Raw genomic sequence first — 17,261 nt, forward strand, 5'->3', positions numbered from 1 at the left:
TGCTATCGATGCTATCCCCACGTTTGATGTGTTCATAAGATTTATGTACTTCAGCTCATGATAACTGTTTGATGCAGTCAAGACATTTTGTTGGTTGATATTCCTTGTTTAAGGAAACTTTATAGTGACTGATTTGTGTTCATATATTCAAATGATGTTGCTTTTTGTTCATGAAAGTGTGTCTACTCTGCTACAAATCATATCTGCTTAGTTAGAGTAGACTATTGAATTGTTTTTCTGTTATGTTACTGATTTATTTATATTATTGTATACTTGTATGATATGTATAATGTATGTTCAGATCAGGGATGAATATGTTAATGATGTCAGACATATTTTATAATAGCCGCTGGTTCTGTATCACATTTTGTGTAGCTGAACAATGCAGTTTTAACACTATAGAAGCAAAACGGACCAAAATGAGCCTTTCCAACATGTCTGAACGTTATTTGTTTATTTTATTGTCTATATTATGTCTATAGATGAATGTGACGACGTTGCGTCATTTCGACGTCGTGCGTGCGCGCAGCCGAACATGGCGACGTCCCTCGGCTCAAACACCTACAACAGACAGAACTGGGAAGATTCGGTATGTTTTCATTTAATGTATTTATGGAAAATGTGACGCACTGCTGACTACTTCAAAAATGTGTCCGTTTCTTCGTTTACTAAAAGAAACAAACATTTTCATATGACAGTTTTAAACTACTAAAGTACTATCACGCGCGTGCGTGGTGTTCAAATACTCATTAGAATATAAAATAAAGTTAGTTAATGAAGTTTACGTAGATATCAAATTGATAAATACATGTCAAATAAATGTATTTACATAAATGTCAAATATTGGTTATGGATATTTGACAAAATCAGGATAAAAGGTTTGTTTACGCGTTGTATTGTGCGATCCACAAAGTATTCATTTTATAAGAGACAAAACCTGCAAAAAGCAAACAAGCACGTCGACAAAAGTATTGTTAAGGGTAAAATCTATAAAATATGATTAATAAAGTCACTCTATCTGATGCATCAAACTGCTTATCTGATTATTAATATTTAAAACTAACTTTTATTTAATATATTTGTGTATTTTGTCGTTAGGGATGTATAATATCGTCTCCATGAACGCTTTTTTCTCATACAGCAAATATTAGCAAATAATCATTAATCCAAATAATCACTTGTCACATGTTATGGCATCAGAATTAATGCTGCAAATCTGCAATCATAACTGAGAATTGGGATTAGTCTGAACGTCCTTCACACTTTAAACTGACTGTGATGAGAAAAGCATGAGTTGAATTGTGTCTGGAGTATCATCTGTGCTGCTGTGATTGCTGAAACTATCTTTAGCTCTCTAATGAGGTGAAAGACATGCTAGAACTTGTTGAGGGAGCAGTTTATACAGCATCTGTGAAGATACAGCATAGATTGACCCTCGTATGATCATAGATGCAGTATTGCTGGAAATAGGTCGACGTGTGGCGATTAAACATGTCAGAAATTATGAAAAATTTAGTGATGTAGCCTAACTCTGAAGTAAATGTTTGTGTGCATGTTGAATACTCCTGTTGCACATTTTAATCATTATATATATTTAAAAAAAATTCTAACACAGTTTTCAATTTTGTGATTATTATATATTTTTTTTATCATTAATATCATCACTTTTTCTTGTGGTTTTACCCAAAAGAAGCATTAACTAACCTTGTCATTAACCCTCCGGTGCTGTTCGGTCAAATTTTTGACCGAAAAATTTAGCGTTTTGATTTTATATAATTTTTTACTTCATCGGAATGGTACGAAATTTGATTAAGGTTTTGGCACTTGCAATGTGAACACAGACATTATTTGAAAAAGGTTAAATGGTCCTGAAAAAAAAAATAGTCACACTTGTGTTGTTCGCAGTCAAAAATGAATTTCGTCTAGTGGCTGCGTTTGGTATTGCGGCCAAACAAAATCTTACGGAAAGTTTTTTTTTTTTTTTTAAATATAAACCCTTAAATTTGCAGCCGTTGTTTAGATTTATGGCTTTGATTTTATTGCAGTTTTAGAGAAAAACATATTTTTGAAAATATATATTTCATATCAATAGTGCATTTTGTCCTGATTGTCCAAGTTTTCTCCTTCCAGGACTTCCCTATTCTCTGTCAAACATGTCTCGGGGAAAATCCATACATTCGCATGGTAAGTGATTCCAGTTGTTGTTTTTTTAAAAGGGTCATCGGATGCAAAATTCGCTTATGCATATAAATGTGTCTTTGCAGTGTGTGGATATATTGAAAAACATTTTTTTTAAATCCTCAAAAAGCCTAAACACTCCCATTAATCAATAATCAGGCCTATTTTTTTAGCAATATGGTGTCATAATGCTCAAGCTCCACCCAGACTGTCCCGTATTAGCATATTATTATTATTTAAGTTTATTTAGATAGGGAACGATACAAAAAACATAGATAAACTTAAACAGTCATCTGATGTATGTATCATATTGTTTTATTTATTTATGTTTATTGAAGAAAGATCACAGGGTATACAAACTTAACAGGCCTGCGAATTAAATTAGCCTGCGAATAGCTCGGTATCGCTATTTGGTGTAATGAAACTTTAAATTAGAAGCTTACATTTAATATTCATGAGTTACTTTATTTTTGTTTTTGCAGACTAAGGAAAAGTATGGCAAAGAATGCAAGGTGAGCTCAGCATGTAGCATTGGGTTAAAGGGCTAACGTGAGCTACGGCTAAAGTGTGTGTTTTCAGATATGTGCTCGTCCCTTCACCGTCTTCCGCTGGTGTCCCGGCGTACGCATGCGCTTCAAGAAGACGGAGGTGTGTCAGACCTGCAGTAAGATGAAGAACGTGTGCCAGACCTGTCTCCTGGACCTGGAGTACGGTGAGACTTACACCAGAGCCCGGCCACTCCTGTTGGAACAAATTTTGGTTGTAGTTCCACCAGAGTTCCACTGGGGGGCGATCACACATGAGTGCAAAATGAATGGGAGTCTATGGAGCTAGACGGCTAAATTTGTCTTTCACCCGATTTCCGTTGAGAAATCTCAGATTTGATTTAACATGGGTTATAGGTCGAAAATTGAATGAACAAGTTCTTATTTACATTTATTCATTTAGCTGACGCTTAAAAGCGACTTACAATTGCTATATATGTCAGAGGTCGCACGTGTTTTGCTGATGGACACATTGATGTCTCACAGTGGATTCGAACCCGGGTCTCTCACACCAAAGTCATGTGTCTTATCCATCACCCCATATTTCCTTTCGATTTCTTCCAGGTTGAGTTGTTGTTGGCTATCACGCTAGCATTCTGCTAATGAACGCCGGTTGGTCAGTGAAGGACTGATTACGACCAGAGATACCGCTTGATCGCTTGAAGTTTAACCAAAACTCTTCTAGAACGTGTGTTTACCTGTGTTCGCTGTCTTGAGAGAGAAAAGAGACCAAAATGACTGAAGGATTGCCGTAAATCAGTATCTCTGGTCGTACGATGTGTATGACGGCTTAAAAGACTTTTTAAAGCAAATAAGTGACTCTAACTAAAACCTAAAACCAACATTGTGTAATTTTGTTGCATCTCGTTTCGAAACTTGTTATCTTCCCGGACACCTTAAAATGAAACTTTCTCCATCCCAGTAAAACCAATGCAATTCATTTTTGTTCTGTAATATTTATTCTTTTTAATTTAGTATTTTGAGACAATTTAATTGAATTTATTCATATTTATGCAATATTTATGGTTTATTTTTGCAATGGAAAATTATATATATATTATTTTTTTCAAAAAAATATTAATGCAGTATTTTAGTTTAATATAGAGTCTATAAAAAAAATATTTGTTGAAGAAAATTAGCACCATCTGGTTACAGTATAGAGAAAAAGCGTAGGACCATGGTGTAACCACTAGATGGCATGTACAGCTCTCTATGGAGAGGCATGTGAATTCCCCAGATGTTTATAAACACATTTTTTTGTTGTTGTTGTTGGTGGATTTGAATATATAGTTGAAACAATCTCAAAAACTATTTCTTATAAAAAAAATTGACAAACAAAAATTCACAATTTTTTTTTACAATTTCCCATTCATTTCCTATGGGGGTCACTTTTGACCAAAGACCACAAGTGTGACTATTTTTTTAAGCCCACTTAGCATGCTCAGATCATGACCTCAATTTTTTTGTGTGTTCACATACATAATGCCATAAAAGTCACCAAGTTTCGTAACATTGCGATGAAGCTGTGATTTTTAAAAATTCAAAACATACTTTTTGTAATCAAAATTTATTGGTGTGTATGTGTATAAAAGTGTGTTAGCGTGTTGGTGGGTGTGTCTGTTTTGCACTCTAGATGTTGTAGAGTGTCACCCCTTTCTTGCTGTGTACTTTTTTTTAGAATTGTGGCCGATTTGTAGATTGTACATAGAAAAATTCGGACAATTTAGTTTTTTTTGTCAATTTCCCATTCATGTCCTATGGGTCGGTCATTTTTGACCGAAAAGCAAAAGTGTGACTCATTTTTTTACGACCACTTAAATTGCTCGAATCATGACCTCATTTTTTTTTGTGTTCACATACCCAATGCCATAAAAGTCACCAAGTTTCGTAACATTGCGATGAAGCTGTGATTTTTAAAAATTCAAAACATACTTTTTGTAATCAAAATTTATTGGTGTGTATGTGTATAAAAGTGTGTTAGCGTGTGTGTGTGAGTTGGTGGGTGTGTCTTTTTTGCACTCTAGATGTTGTAGAGTGTCGCCCCTTTCCTGCGGTGTACTTTTTTTTAGAATTGTGGCCAAATTGTAGATTGAACATACAAAAATTCGGACAATTTAGTTTTTTTTTTTTGTCAATTTCCCATTCATGTCCTATGGGTCGGTCATTTTTGACCGAAGAGCAAAAGTGTGACTCATTTTTTTACGACCACTTAAATTGCTCGAATCATGACCTCAATTTTTTTTGTGTGTTTACATACCCAATGCCATAAAAGTCACCAAGTTTCGTAATTTTCTGAATAAGCTGTAATTTTTAAATATTCAAAACAGATTTCTTTAATCACAATTTATTGGTGTTTTTGTGTATAAAAGTGTGTGTGTGTAGGGGTGGGTATGTCTGTTTTGCACTCTTGATGTTTTAGAGTGTCACCCCTTCAATGCTGAGCACTTTTTTTCTGCATCGTGGCCGATTTGTAAATTGTACACACAAAAATAATTGTGTTTTTGTCAATTTCCCATTCATTTCCCATGGGTCGGTCATTTTTGACCGAAGAGCACAAGTGTGACTATTTTTTTTACGACCACTTAGCATGCTCGTATCATGACCTCAATTTTTTTTGTGTTCACATACCAAATACCATAAAAGTCACCAAGTTTCGTAACATTGCGATGAAGCTGTGATTTTTAACATTTCAAAACTTTTTCAGAAATGACCGAAGAGCACCTGAGGGTTAAATAATGTTTTTGTCTCCTGTTATATGTGTCCAGGTCTTCCGATCCAGGTCAGAGACACAAGCTTGTCGATTAAAGACGACATGCCGAGATCCGACGTCAACAGGGAATACTACACCCAGAACAAGGAGAGAGAGGTGACGTCTCATCGCAACCTACATCTCAGAAACACAACACAACACAAAGCATGATGAACTCTTGCGTTTCTGTGTCTGTCAGATCCAGAACTCTGACGGCACCCGACCGCTGGGGATTCTGGGTAAATCACAGAGCCCCAGTGACATGCTGCTAAAGCTGGCGAGAACCACACCGTATTACAAACGCAACCTACCCCACATCTGTTCCTTCTGGGTGAAGGGAGAGTGCAGGAGAGGAGAGGAGTGTCCGTACAGGTCAGTGCAAAATCATCAGACTAACACTCCGTTTAGTTTAGTTTAGTTAACAGGGTCCGTGCAACCGATGTTGTTAGCTAGATAGCTAATTTGCATATGTAGTCTCTGGGCAGGATGTTGCATTTACAGTTACGCTTAATTATTTAATCTGAATGTCAAATGTTGTTATGTAAACTTACAGCACTTTATTACAATCCAGAAAAAAAATAGTGTAATATCACATCACAAAAATCTGAATTAATGATCACATGATTGATTTTTCTTAAGCCATATTTTAAATGCAGTTTTAAAAATTTTTAAAAACTTTTTTAATATAAACAGGCACTGAATTTCATCTTTCTGGTCCTCTAAATGAAAAAGCTGAACGTCCAAAGACAGTTTTCTTAAATTTACTTAAACACCAATGATGTAAGTTATGTTTCCAAATATGGTAATGGTTTATATTTTAAGGAAATATCTCTTTGCATGTGAAATGAGATTCGCAGATGAAGTGCATGTTCACTGTCGAGTCATTTTAATAAAACTTCGTTACAATAAATATAAAGTGTTTTATGAGTAATATTTGTTATCATTTAGATACCAAAGTTATAGTTTGTTGATATTTTTTATGTTTTATATTTTTTATATATTCATTTTAATTTTAGTTAATTTGAAAATATACATTGCATATCATAAATAAATATTTTTTTATATGATTATAATATATATTATTATATTATTATTTTAATAATATATAAAAATATTATTTTTGTGCATTTTTCATAACAATAAATGTAAAATTGTGTAATGTTTTTTTCACTCTATCAATAATTTGAAAAAATATGTCTATCATTTATAATTTCTATTTCAGTTTTAGTCATTTTAGTGCACTATTTTCATTAAACTAAATGACGAGAAATTTTGCTCGGGCCACAAAAAGAAAATGTACATATTTTTTTATATATATATATATTTTATTGTATTTCAGTTCAAGTTTAATATCAAGTGATGAGAATGTTTTTTTTTTTTTTTTACTTTTTTGATATTTTGATATAATGCAGGGATTGAATCAAAAAGTTCATATGACATTTATTAGATATGTGTCTTTTTTTATTTAGAACGATTGGGTTAAATTAATTTCTATGGTTATGGCTAAAATGATATCAAGCAAAAAATCATGTTGTTTTTCATGGTGGGAAACATCTGCAATGCTGATAACTGTCCACACGGTGGCAGTAGCAGTGTTTAATTAAAGAGCCTAGGCCTTTTACAGAGTGATTGGTCGAGTGCTTCGAGTGTGTTTGGAAAGTCCCGCCCCTTCCCATAACCGCCAGTTTAACATACTACTAACTAACTCAACCAGGCCCCGCCCCTTTATTCTGCACATAAATTATTATAATGAGGAATATTGTGACGTGTTCGTTCCCGGGAGAAACTCGAGACTACAATGGAGGCGTTTCAGGAGTTCAGAAACACTGACACTCATATAGAGAAGAACTTTGCAGAGCTTTTTCATGCTCAAACAGCAAGAAAGCATAATATCTTTTCTTTCAATCACTCAGACATGAGAAGCCCACAGACCCTGAGGATCCTCTGGCCGATCAGAACATTAAAGATCGTTATTACGGCATCAACGACCCGGTGGCGGATAAACTCCTGAAGAGAGCGTCCACCATGCCTCGACTGGAGCTTCCCGAGGACAAGTCCATCACTACACTTTACGTCGGAGGACTGGGAGAAAACGTCACGGACTCTGAGCTCAGGTGGGAGGAGCTTCAGTGGGAATAGAGATCCTACCATACATATTTTTCCCAAAATAAGGGCCCATTGCATTGTGGGATAGTTTTGCATTCCTTGCGCTCTCTCTGGTTGCATCATGCCGTATGTAATTCCAGGCATGCAAACTATTATGTTATACAAAATACATAATAGTGAATGCAAAATGCATGTGTGAATTTAGTAGATGCTTTTAATCAGAACATACTTGCATATTACATGTTTTAACAGTTCACGCATTCCCTGGGAATCGAACCCATAACCTGACGTTGCTAGTTCCTGTTTGAGCTACTGGGCAGTTGCAGTATGTTTATGTTTACTGTGCTGCATAATTGATTTGAATGCATGAAATTACAAAATGCACAGGATACAACCAGAGCAAAGCACATGGAAAACTGTAATGTAGTGCACACGACTTTCCATTGTGACAAACACGTGCATTAAAAATAACAATTCATTGCAGTTTCTTCTTAAATAAAAAAGTTACGTTTCTACACAAATCGAATAACAAAAGAAATCCATTAAAAACAGTTAATAGATGCATGGATGTGATTTTTCTCAAACAATTGTGGTTATTATTTGTACCGCTATTGTTTTCATGCACACCTTGGTCAGAGTGAAATACACAAGATTAAAGAGTTAACATGCATGCCTATTACGCGTTTAACCGCAATATTGTGTTAAAGGAGTAGTTCACTTTTAAAACAACTTTTGCTGATGATTAACTCACCCCCACGTCATCCAAGATGTCCACGTCTTTCTTTCTTCAGTCGAAAAGAAATATTGGAATTCCAGGATTTTCTCAATATAATGGACTTCAATGGGGACCAAACGGTTCAAGGTCCAAATGAGAGTTTCAGTGCAGCTTCAAAGGGCTTTAAACGACACCAGACGATGAATAAGGGTCTTATCAAGGACCCTTCGAGTCATGACTCGGAAAAAGATTTGTTCGTTTTGATGAACAGGAGAGTCACGAACGTGCATCACAGAACAGAGCAAGCCGAGCATTTGAGCTTATAAAACTTAAACTTTTTATCTATTTTTTAAATGAGCGATCGTTTCGCTTGATAAGACCCTTATTCATCGTCTGGTGTCGTTTAAAGCCCTTTGAAGCTGCACTGAAACTCTCATTTGGACCTTGAACCGTTTGGTCCCCATTGAAGTCCATTATATGGAGAAAATCCTGGAATGTTTTCATCAAAAACCTTCATTTCTTTTCGACTGAAGAAAGAAAGACAGACATCTTGGATGACATGGGGGCGAGTAAATTATCAGAAAAAGTTGTTTTTAAAGTGAACTACTTCTTTAATCTCATAATGAGGGTCATGTGACTTGCTGTTTGAAATGATTATTGTTGCACACTGTACCTGCTGCATACTTTTTCACATACTATTGCAGTGTGCAATTATTAGTGCACTAGTATTCTATCCCAACCTTGTATTTTCTGTTTAAGATTTATTTGTATTTCCGTCTTGTCTGTCAGGAATCATTTCTACCAGTTCGGTGAGATCCGTGCGATCACGCTGGTTGAGAGACAGCAGTGTGCGTTCGTTCAGTTTGTGACTCGAGAGGGCGCTGAGCTCGCAGTGGAGAAGTCCTTCAATAAGCTGGTCATTAACGGGCTGAGGCTGGTGGTGAAGTGGGGGCGTGTGCAGACTGCCAGAGGGCCAGACGCCCAGGAAGGGTTCAGTGAGATGGGCACCAGACTACACCCAGTCCCGGGTCTCCCTACGAGTATGTTGTGTGTGTGTGTGTGTTACTGGCATACAGGTTGTAATGTTAAAGCGATACTTCAGGATTTTCGAATTAGTAGTATTTTCAAATTTCCACCCTCATATCCCCCTGAGACGAGAGATTTATGTATTTTTTTGTCTGGAAAAAAATCCTCCGATGACACAAAAATCGGCATCTGAGGATTTTTTGTCCAGAGGCTGAAGACAATCATGCATGTATATATCATTATAGCTTCTTGCGCATATGTGTATTTTATTGAAAACAATTTCTGGGTCATATTGCACCCCAAATATATACATAAAGTAAAAATTAATTAAATAAATATTTTTATTTTATTTTTGGGAATGCATTTGGACCCAAACATGTTTTAATATATAAAGAAAATAGTTTAAATTAATATTTGTATTTTATTTTTGGGGATGCAAAATGACCCAAATGTTTATTTTTCCATATATATTAAGAAAATAAAAATAAATGCAATAAATATTTTTATTTTATTTTTGGGAATGCATTTTGACCCAAATATTTTTTTTTTCATACATAAAGAAAATAATTTAAATGAATATTTGTATTTTATTTTTAGGGATGCAAAATGACCCAAATGTTTCTTTTTCCATATATATAAAGAAAATAAAAATAAATGCAATAAATATTTTTATTTTATTTTTAGGAATGCAGTTTGACCCAAATATTTTTTTTTTTTCATATATAAAGAAAATAATTTAAATGAATATTTGTATTTTATTTTTAGGGGTGCAAAATGACCCAAATGTTTCTTTTTCCATATATATAAAGAAAATAAAAATAAATGCAATAAATATTTTTATTTTATTTTTAGGAATGCAGTTTGACCCAAATATTTTTTTTTTTCATATATAAAGAAAATAATTTAAATGAATATTTGTATTTTATTTTTAGGGATGCAAAATGACCCAAATGTTTCTTTTCCATATATAAAGAAAATAAAAATAAATGCAATAAATATTTTTTTTATTTTGTTTTTGGGAATGCAATGACTCAAACCTGTTTTTAAACGACTCACCCACTTATGATAATGAACAATATTCCCTATTTATTGTGATTTATTTTATATATTATTATAATTGCATGAATTTTTTGAACATTGATGAATTTTGTCATATTGCTGTTTCTTTGCATCGTGACTAACACAACCCTATAACCATGATAAAATGACTGTAATGCAGCGTCTCAGAGCTCATTGATCTGTGTGATTATATCATGTGTGTATCGCAGCTCTACCGCCAGCGTCTGCTCTAGAGGAGGAAGCGTCTGCCAACTATTTTAACCTGGACCCGAGCATCTCTCCTGCGCTCATGAACATCAGTCTGCCGCCAAACCCGCCAGCGCCCGGTACACACTTCATCTCCACTCACACCTGCATGTTACCGCACAAAAAATATTTACAGCCCTAAAGTAGGCTTCATTTTCTTTTTGCAAAATGTGCTTTTATATAACACAACCAGTGCTGTTATCGTAAAACGGAAATGAAAATGGTTGAATCTGCCCCAAAATGGCTCATGAATGTTTTTTTTAATAGAGTCTGGTTGTGGTTTCAGGTTTTCTCCAACCCATGTGTCCCCCTCCACCGCCTCCTCCGACGGGTTTGAGACCTCCAGGCCACATCCATTACCCTTCCCAGGATCCTCATCGCATGGGTGCGCACGCTGCGGTTCGCCACAGTGACTGATAAGATGACTGTTGTTGAACTGTGACGGTGATGTCATCACTGAGTGATTGACTGGAACACTATGGGAAGTGCCTGTACTGGTAATATGGGAGTGTGATTGGGCGCTGCTGTTGTAAATGCAGTGGCAGGTGTGTGTTACAATCATGCCTCAGTCACATGGTATTTACAAAGCTAGCTCACCAACAAATAGTTTACCGTGCACAAAACCTGCACTCTCTCTGCCTTCTGATTGCTGGAAGCTGCTGAATCTGTGAGCTTTTTGTTCAGAAGACACGACTCACAGTGAGTTTACATTGAAAACCAAGCACTGTTTACCAATATGCATTTGCATTTAGACATTTTCATGAAAATATAACTCATTTCACCCCAAATTGTAATTAGTGCTGTGCAAAAAAAAAAATCGTTTTTTTCCACATTAGAGTTATTAGTTCTTGCATTACAGTAGGTAACTGTGAATTTGGGTTGATAATTAATGTTTAGTTAGTGCTTTTTCATGCAAAAAAATCTTTATTTAAAGTAGGCTTCGTTTTTTTTGTGCAAAATGTGTTTTTTTTTTTTTTTTTTATTTGAGGGTGATTGTGAGATTCACAAACCCACACACACATTTCAGTCTTGCATCTAGAGATTTAACAAGCATAAAAATTGTGTCTAGGATGCAACTATACTCAAACACATCTTTAACATGAGATATATGTGTAGCTGCTGTCTTGCATCAAAGATAAAATATTTTTTGTTGTTTTTCTGATAATTATCAGTTTCTTATTTTGCAACGAAACATTTTTTGTTCAGTGGTTTCCTTTTGTTGTAACGAAAAAAAAAAAACATTTTTTAAAATTTAAAAACAACAAGGACCTCATTGAAAGAGCCTACGGTTACCATTTTCTTTTGTGAACATTAAACAAGCTGTCATTAAATGCACCGTCTTCTCCATTTTTAAGAAACACAGCGGCCCATAAAAAGTATTCAGACACTGTGCATCTTTCTTTAGATAAATGATATTTTTTATTTAATGCAACAAACACATTTTACAAGCAAAAACATTTATTTATTTAATCCTCTGATGCAATGATAAATGCACATTTTCCATGTGCCGAAAGTGTCCAAATACATTTTAGGGCCATTTTAAGTGTGAATGCACACAGTATTTGCATGAAAAGCCAGTATTTCAAAGTTCTGAATTATTGACTCATTTCTTAATGTATAAATGGATTTGTGTTGTTCTAGGAGAGCAGCCATGACTTCCCTCATCCAGCACTGAGCTAAAACATCTCCTCATCCCGATCATTTTTATCATGATGTTAAATTTGTGGTTTTCAAAAGTTCACCTGCAGGGAAATTAATGGGGCGGTCTGAAAGTGCAAAGCGCAGGTCTTTACGGCGCGACAGTCTCCTCCTCTAATGTTACCGCTGTGGGTCAGCATGGAGCTCACAGGTCGTTGGACTCGGGCGAGTATCCCACGCCCCATCCCCGCGGGGCTCTGTTGAAGTTGCGTCGTTTGGACATGGTGGCCAAGGTCATGCCAGGAAGATTTTGAGTCTCCAGAGTTTCAAACCCAATAACAGGAATCACCCTCTGACTGCGCACAGGACCTCCAAACGGCACCGCGGCTCTGAAACAAAAACCAAGCGATGAAGAGTTGGATCAGGATACATTTCAAAACAGTGTTTCGTTTCAAAACACACTAAATGCATGCATAAACAGAATGAAAGCTCACTGAGGTGATACCACAGAAACCAGAAGTCATAGAAGTCCTCTGCTATTCTTCTGGCACAGTTATTATATTATCAAACTCACTGGTTCGTCCAGGTCGCGCATCGTATGGCCTAATGTTTTGCTGCCATTTTAGTACAATTTCTGACATCTTTGCAGGAATGTGATGTGAATATCTATCTTTAGCAACACTGAAAGTGAATAGCACATATTCAATTCATTGGGGTTCTATATTATAGTGCAGTAGATTAATGGCATATTTCAAGAGAATCGTTCAAATTGGTATAGAAGCATAACATTTGGCACAGATACTCACTAAAGGTCACTTTTTGTGAAAAAGGCGTTGGCCACCCAAAAATTCAACATGGTGGCCATTTTTTCAAGATGGCCGCTATTTCTGTCAAATGCGGATTATGTCAACCGTTCAAACTACTAGGGTTGGGTATCGTTTGAATTTAAACGATTCTGATTCCGATTCCTTGTTTCGATTCCGGTTCCTAACGATTCTCGATTCCGATTCTTTTAAGAGGAGGGGTCAAAAAAGTTTAGCTAACCTTGCTAACCAATGGCCTTTCTGAAGGAAATACTCCTTCTGTAAAAATACTCCTTTTGTCACAAATTTTGCATTTTGCCGAGATTTCGTTATTTTTAGAAAAGTGAAGCCACACTTTGGATCGCCAACGTAAGGTACTCATGTTCGACTCGCGTGGTTATGCCAACACTTCCGGTAGACGCTTCTTCATTGGTGTTGTTCAGCGGTTTCTTCTTCCGCTCGCCCGACTGTGAATATCGAAACTAGGATTCGAATTTTTAACTTTTGAACGATTCCGGGAAAAACGAAAAGTTAGTCTCGGTTCCAATCGATACTCTATTCTCGATACCCAACCCTACAAACTACTGTATGAAAATACTCTCTTCTCTCACAAAAAAAAAAAACGGTGCTTGTCCCCTTGAAAAAAGTTTAAGATGGTAACCATTTTTTTCAAGATGGCCGACATTTTTCTTGAATCCTTAAATCTTTTTTTTTTTTCAAATGGTGATGCAATCGTGAAATTTGGTACAAATATTCTTCAATGAACATTATCATGGAAAAAGGGTGTGTGCCACTCAAAAATTCAAGATGGTGACCAAGATTCAAGATTTTTCCAAAAGAGTGTTCCTCGAGTATGTCCGCCTAATTTTATGCTTGCATCACCATTTGAACAATTGAAAAGGAACGGTGGACATCTTTAAAAATGGCGACCATCTTGAATTTTCGAGGGACAAGCATCTTTTTCCAATAACATGTTCTTTGGAGAGTTTTTGTATCAAATATTATGCTTGGATCACTGTTTGAATAATTGATATAATCTACATTTAATAGCAATGGCGGCCATCTTGAAAATTGGCCGCCATATTGAATTTTTGAGTGGCCAACGCCTTTTTCCAAAAAAGTGGCCCTTAGAGAGTATCTGTACCAAATTTCAAGCTTCTATACCAAAGTGAATGGTTTTTTTTTACTAATCTGCTGTACTAATATAGAAATCTAGGGTTCTTGACTCAATTTTAAGTTTTCGATACAGGGCCTGATCTGAACACTCCCCAAGCTCCGAATGAGAGTAAAAGGAGTGTGTTTCCCATAGACTGCCGTAACTCGATGCTTCACTACCGTAGTATGACGCATCGTTGAAGAAATCAACTAGATAGCAGTGACTGTTTCCCAAAAGCATATTGTCGCAAAGTGGCCGTCTCAGTGTGGAAGGAAGGACAAAACAGAGAAAACGAGTTTTCAAATGAATCCAGATTAGGTTATAAATCCATAATATAACATATTTCATAAGTATTCAATGAGATTGAATGGTTTTATCCATCAGGTCTTGATGGTATAAAGTGGGAAGTCAATCTGGAATACAACTGAATATAAGTTTCGAGAAGCTGCATTTGATTTTGCCCAGTTTCAAAACGATCACTCAATGCACATCCAGACCCAAGATATTCCTGTCTGGATTGGACTCAACCTGGTGACGCAATTCTACTTTGTATCTGAGATTCTCCCGTGTGCCAGCCCGGTTCCTTAAATAGTTCCTCAGTCATTCGCTCCTCTGTGGATCTCGTTTCAAATGGGAAGACGCAGTGGAAACATTGAAGCTCTCTTAAGTGCACTTCATAATTCGATAGGGTGGATTAGTTTCGTTGGTTACGTTAAAGTAATCATCACGCATGAAGTTAATGTGCCAAAACCTCTCCGTGACCCTCAAGGCCGCTTCTCGGATCAGGTTTAGCCTCCGTTTTATGATCCAGTGGACTGGAGAATGGACTTAATCCTTCCCATATAAAGAAGTTGCTAGGGGAATCCCAACCCTACATGGGCCAAAGTATTGTGTCACGTTTTTGTGATTGATCCAACTCGTTCTTTTTTGTTTCAGCCATCCAATAGGTTTTCAATCAGATTTGCACTCACAACTACCAGTCCCAAGTGATGTGCAAATTAAAGTCGATTGGTAGGTTGGCACATTCTCCGACATGTTAAGCTCAGGTGGGTGACATAAGTTTGAATGTGCCTCACATTATTATTTTGTTTTTTCATAGTTTTTACATTTACTCTTATCCAAAGCACTTACAAATGACTTGCATGTCGTTACCATAGATATCTATATAAAGGCTAGATATGTCGTCCACGCTGCTGGCCAATGGAGGTCGACGTCTGCACCTGGCGGCCATCTTGTCACAGGCAGCTCGCTCACTGGTAACATTGTGTTAATGGTACATGTACTATTTAAATGACCATAACTTGCTCAATTTTCTACCGATTTTCAAACGGTTTGTTTTGTTATAAACGTCAGAGATGTAGTTATGACAAAAAAAAGAGATGTAGCCTAGTTATGACACTGCATACTTATGAATAAAAAGTGTATAAATAAACAATCATCCAGATAATTATAGCCATGTTAATAACGTTTGTAAGAAACCAAACCGTTTGTAAATCCGTCAAGATTTCAACGAGATAAGAGTATTTGTGTTCGTGCTGACCACTCATCTTACATCAGCTTGTCTGTGACAAGATGGCCGCCGGTGATGACGATGGAAACTCCGCCGTAACACATCTAGCATTTATCTATCTTGCGATCGAGAAGGCCCTTAAAATGGCAGACTCCCTGATCAGTGCCCTGACTACTCAACTATTTTTTTTATTTAACCTTTATTTAACCAGGTGAGCAAGTAGAGAACACGGTCTATATTAATTTCACCTTTTAAGTAATTACTGAAATAAATGAACTTTTGAAGAATATTCAAATTTATCGAGTTTCACCTGTAACGTTAGAGGACATAACGTTTTTAACGGTTGTGAAGTAAATACTTATTCAAAAATATACATATCTATCTTGCGATCGAGACGGCCCTTAAAATGGCAGACTCCTGATCAGTGCCCTGACTACTCAACTATTTTTTTTTATTTAACCAGGTGAGCAAGTAGAGAACACGGTCTATATTAATTTCCCCTTTTAAGTAATTACTGAAATAAATGAACTTTTGAAGGATATTCAAATTTATCGAGTTTCACCTGTAACGTTAGAGGGAGGACATAACGTTTTTAACGGTTGTGAAGTAAATAACTACTCAATATGCGATCTAGGACACTTGTTTTGTACTGTCTTACCTGTTAAAGCACCGGTAATTCGCTGGCGGGAGTTTCTGTGGCGGTTGAGGAGGTAGCTGAGTGTTGAGCGAAGAGAGAAGCTCTTCACTTTCTCCCAGGGCTTCTTGCCACGGTGAACAATAAGACTTCGGGATCACCGTGGCGTTGAATTTCTCCCGAGGGATCTCTCTTAGCGGTCCGGAGTAGCCTAAAAGGATAGGATGGTGCTTGGTGATTCACAGGGCCAATAATAGAGGGAGCTTTGCTGTCCTGAAGCACATTTTAGCAAGCGACTAGCACGCAAACGCATTAGCGGATATTATTCGGACTGGTCTGTTCAGGGTAAACTGGCAGATAAGGAGACTGAAACAGGAGATGGATGTTTATTTAGAGATCCACAGACGGAGATCAACATTAGAGTTAATTATGAGACGAGCTAATGATATCAGCTCAACGTCGCTGTCAAAGACGTCAGAAAAATAACGTTACGAGCATATTCCTCTTGCGCACTGTAAAATAATTTTCTTGACTAGCTCTGTTTGAATTCCAGTTAAAGATAAATATACTTGAGAAGCACCACTAATAGTTCCAATTACGCTTTAAAAAAATTATTTACATTTTTTAATGTTTTTTTTTTAATTATTTTAATGTTTGTTAATATTGAAATGTTTATGTTTTTATTATTCTAATATAGTCATAAGATTGTGTTGTATTTTATATTATTATAGTAATTAAGATTCTGAATTAGCTTTTATTTTTATATTTTCAGTGTTATTTTGTTTTAGTAACATTATGTAGCCTACTTTTAAAGAAAAAAAAATCTTTATTGCTTAATTTTAAATTTTAAATTCAACGTTAATCCTATTTATTTCTGTTTTACTTAACCTTTGTTT

General features: G+C 36.0%; 2 protein-coding genes across 2 annotated transcripts in view; one reads left to right on the forward strand and one right to left on the reverse strand.

Moving 5' to 3' along the window:
* On the forward strand, positions 1-11,959 carry LOC120465390 (pre-mRNA-splicing factor RBM22). The gene is made up of 11 exons (XM_089135114.1): positions 1-89; positions 483-589; positions 2,131-2,184; positions 2,661-2,690; positions 2,758-2,890; positions 5,489-5,589; positions 5,672-5,844; positions 7,386-7,586; positions 9,083-9,333; positions 10,588-10,704; positions 10,911-11,959. Exons 2-11 carry the CDS (start codon positions 536-538, stop codon positions 11,039-11,041), a joined length of 1,245 nt encoding a protein of 414 aa, XP_088991240.1. The 5' UTR covers positions 1-89; positions 483-535; the 3' UTR covers positions 11,042-11,959.
* myoz3a (myozenin 3a) overlaps positions 11,938-17,261 on the reverse strand; it is a 10,180-nt gene continuing 4,856 nt past the window's right edge. Inside the window, exons 5-6 of the mRNA XM_039655116.2 lie at positions 16,390-16,576; positions 11,938-12,651 (exon numbers count right to left, since the gene is read on the reverse strand). Of these exons, the coding sequence (XP_039511050.1) occupies positions 12,468-12,651; positions 16,390-16,576 (371 nt within the window). The 3' untranslated portion in view covers positions 11,938-12,467. The remainder of the gene's footprint in view (positions 12,652-16,389; positions 16,577-17,261) is intronic.

Source organism: Pimephales promelas, chromosome 9 (assembly GCF_988280905.1).
Source record: "Pimephales promelas chromosome 9, fPimPro1.hap1.1, whole genome shotgun sequence".
Classification (NCBI taxonomy): domain Eukaryota; kingdom Metazoa; phylum Chordata; class Actinopteri; order Cypriniformes; family Leuciscidae; genus Pimephales; species Pimephales promelas.

What these genes read in the sequence shown, in the direction of transcription:
- LOC120465390 (XM_089135114.1), top strand. Translation starts at nt 536, where the DNA reads ATGGCGACGTCCCTCGGCTCAAACACCTACAACAGACAGAACTGGGAA. An exon ending in GACAGAACTGGGAAGATTCG is followed by an intron (nt 590 to 2,130) that starts GTATGTTTTCAT and finishes TTCTCCTTCCAG; the next exon opens with GACTTCCCTATTCTCTGTCA. An exon ending in GTCACGGACTCTGAGCTCAG is followed by an intron (nt 7,587 to 9,082) that starts GTGGGAGGAGCT and finishes CTTGTCTGTCAG; the next exon opens with GAATCATTTCTACCAGTTCG.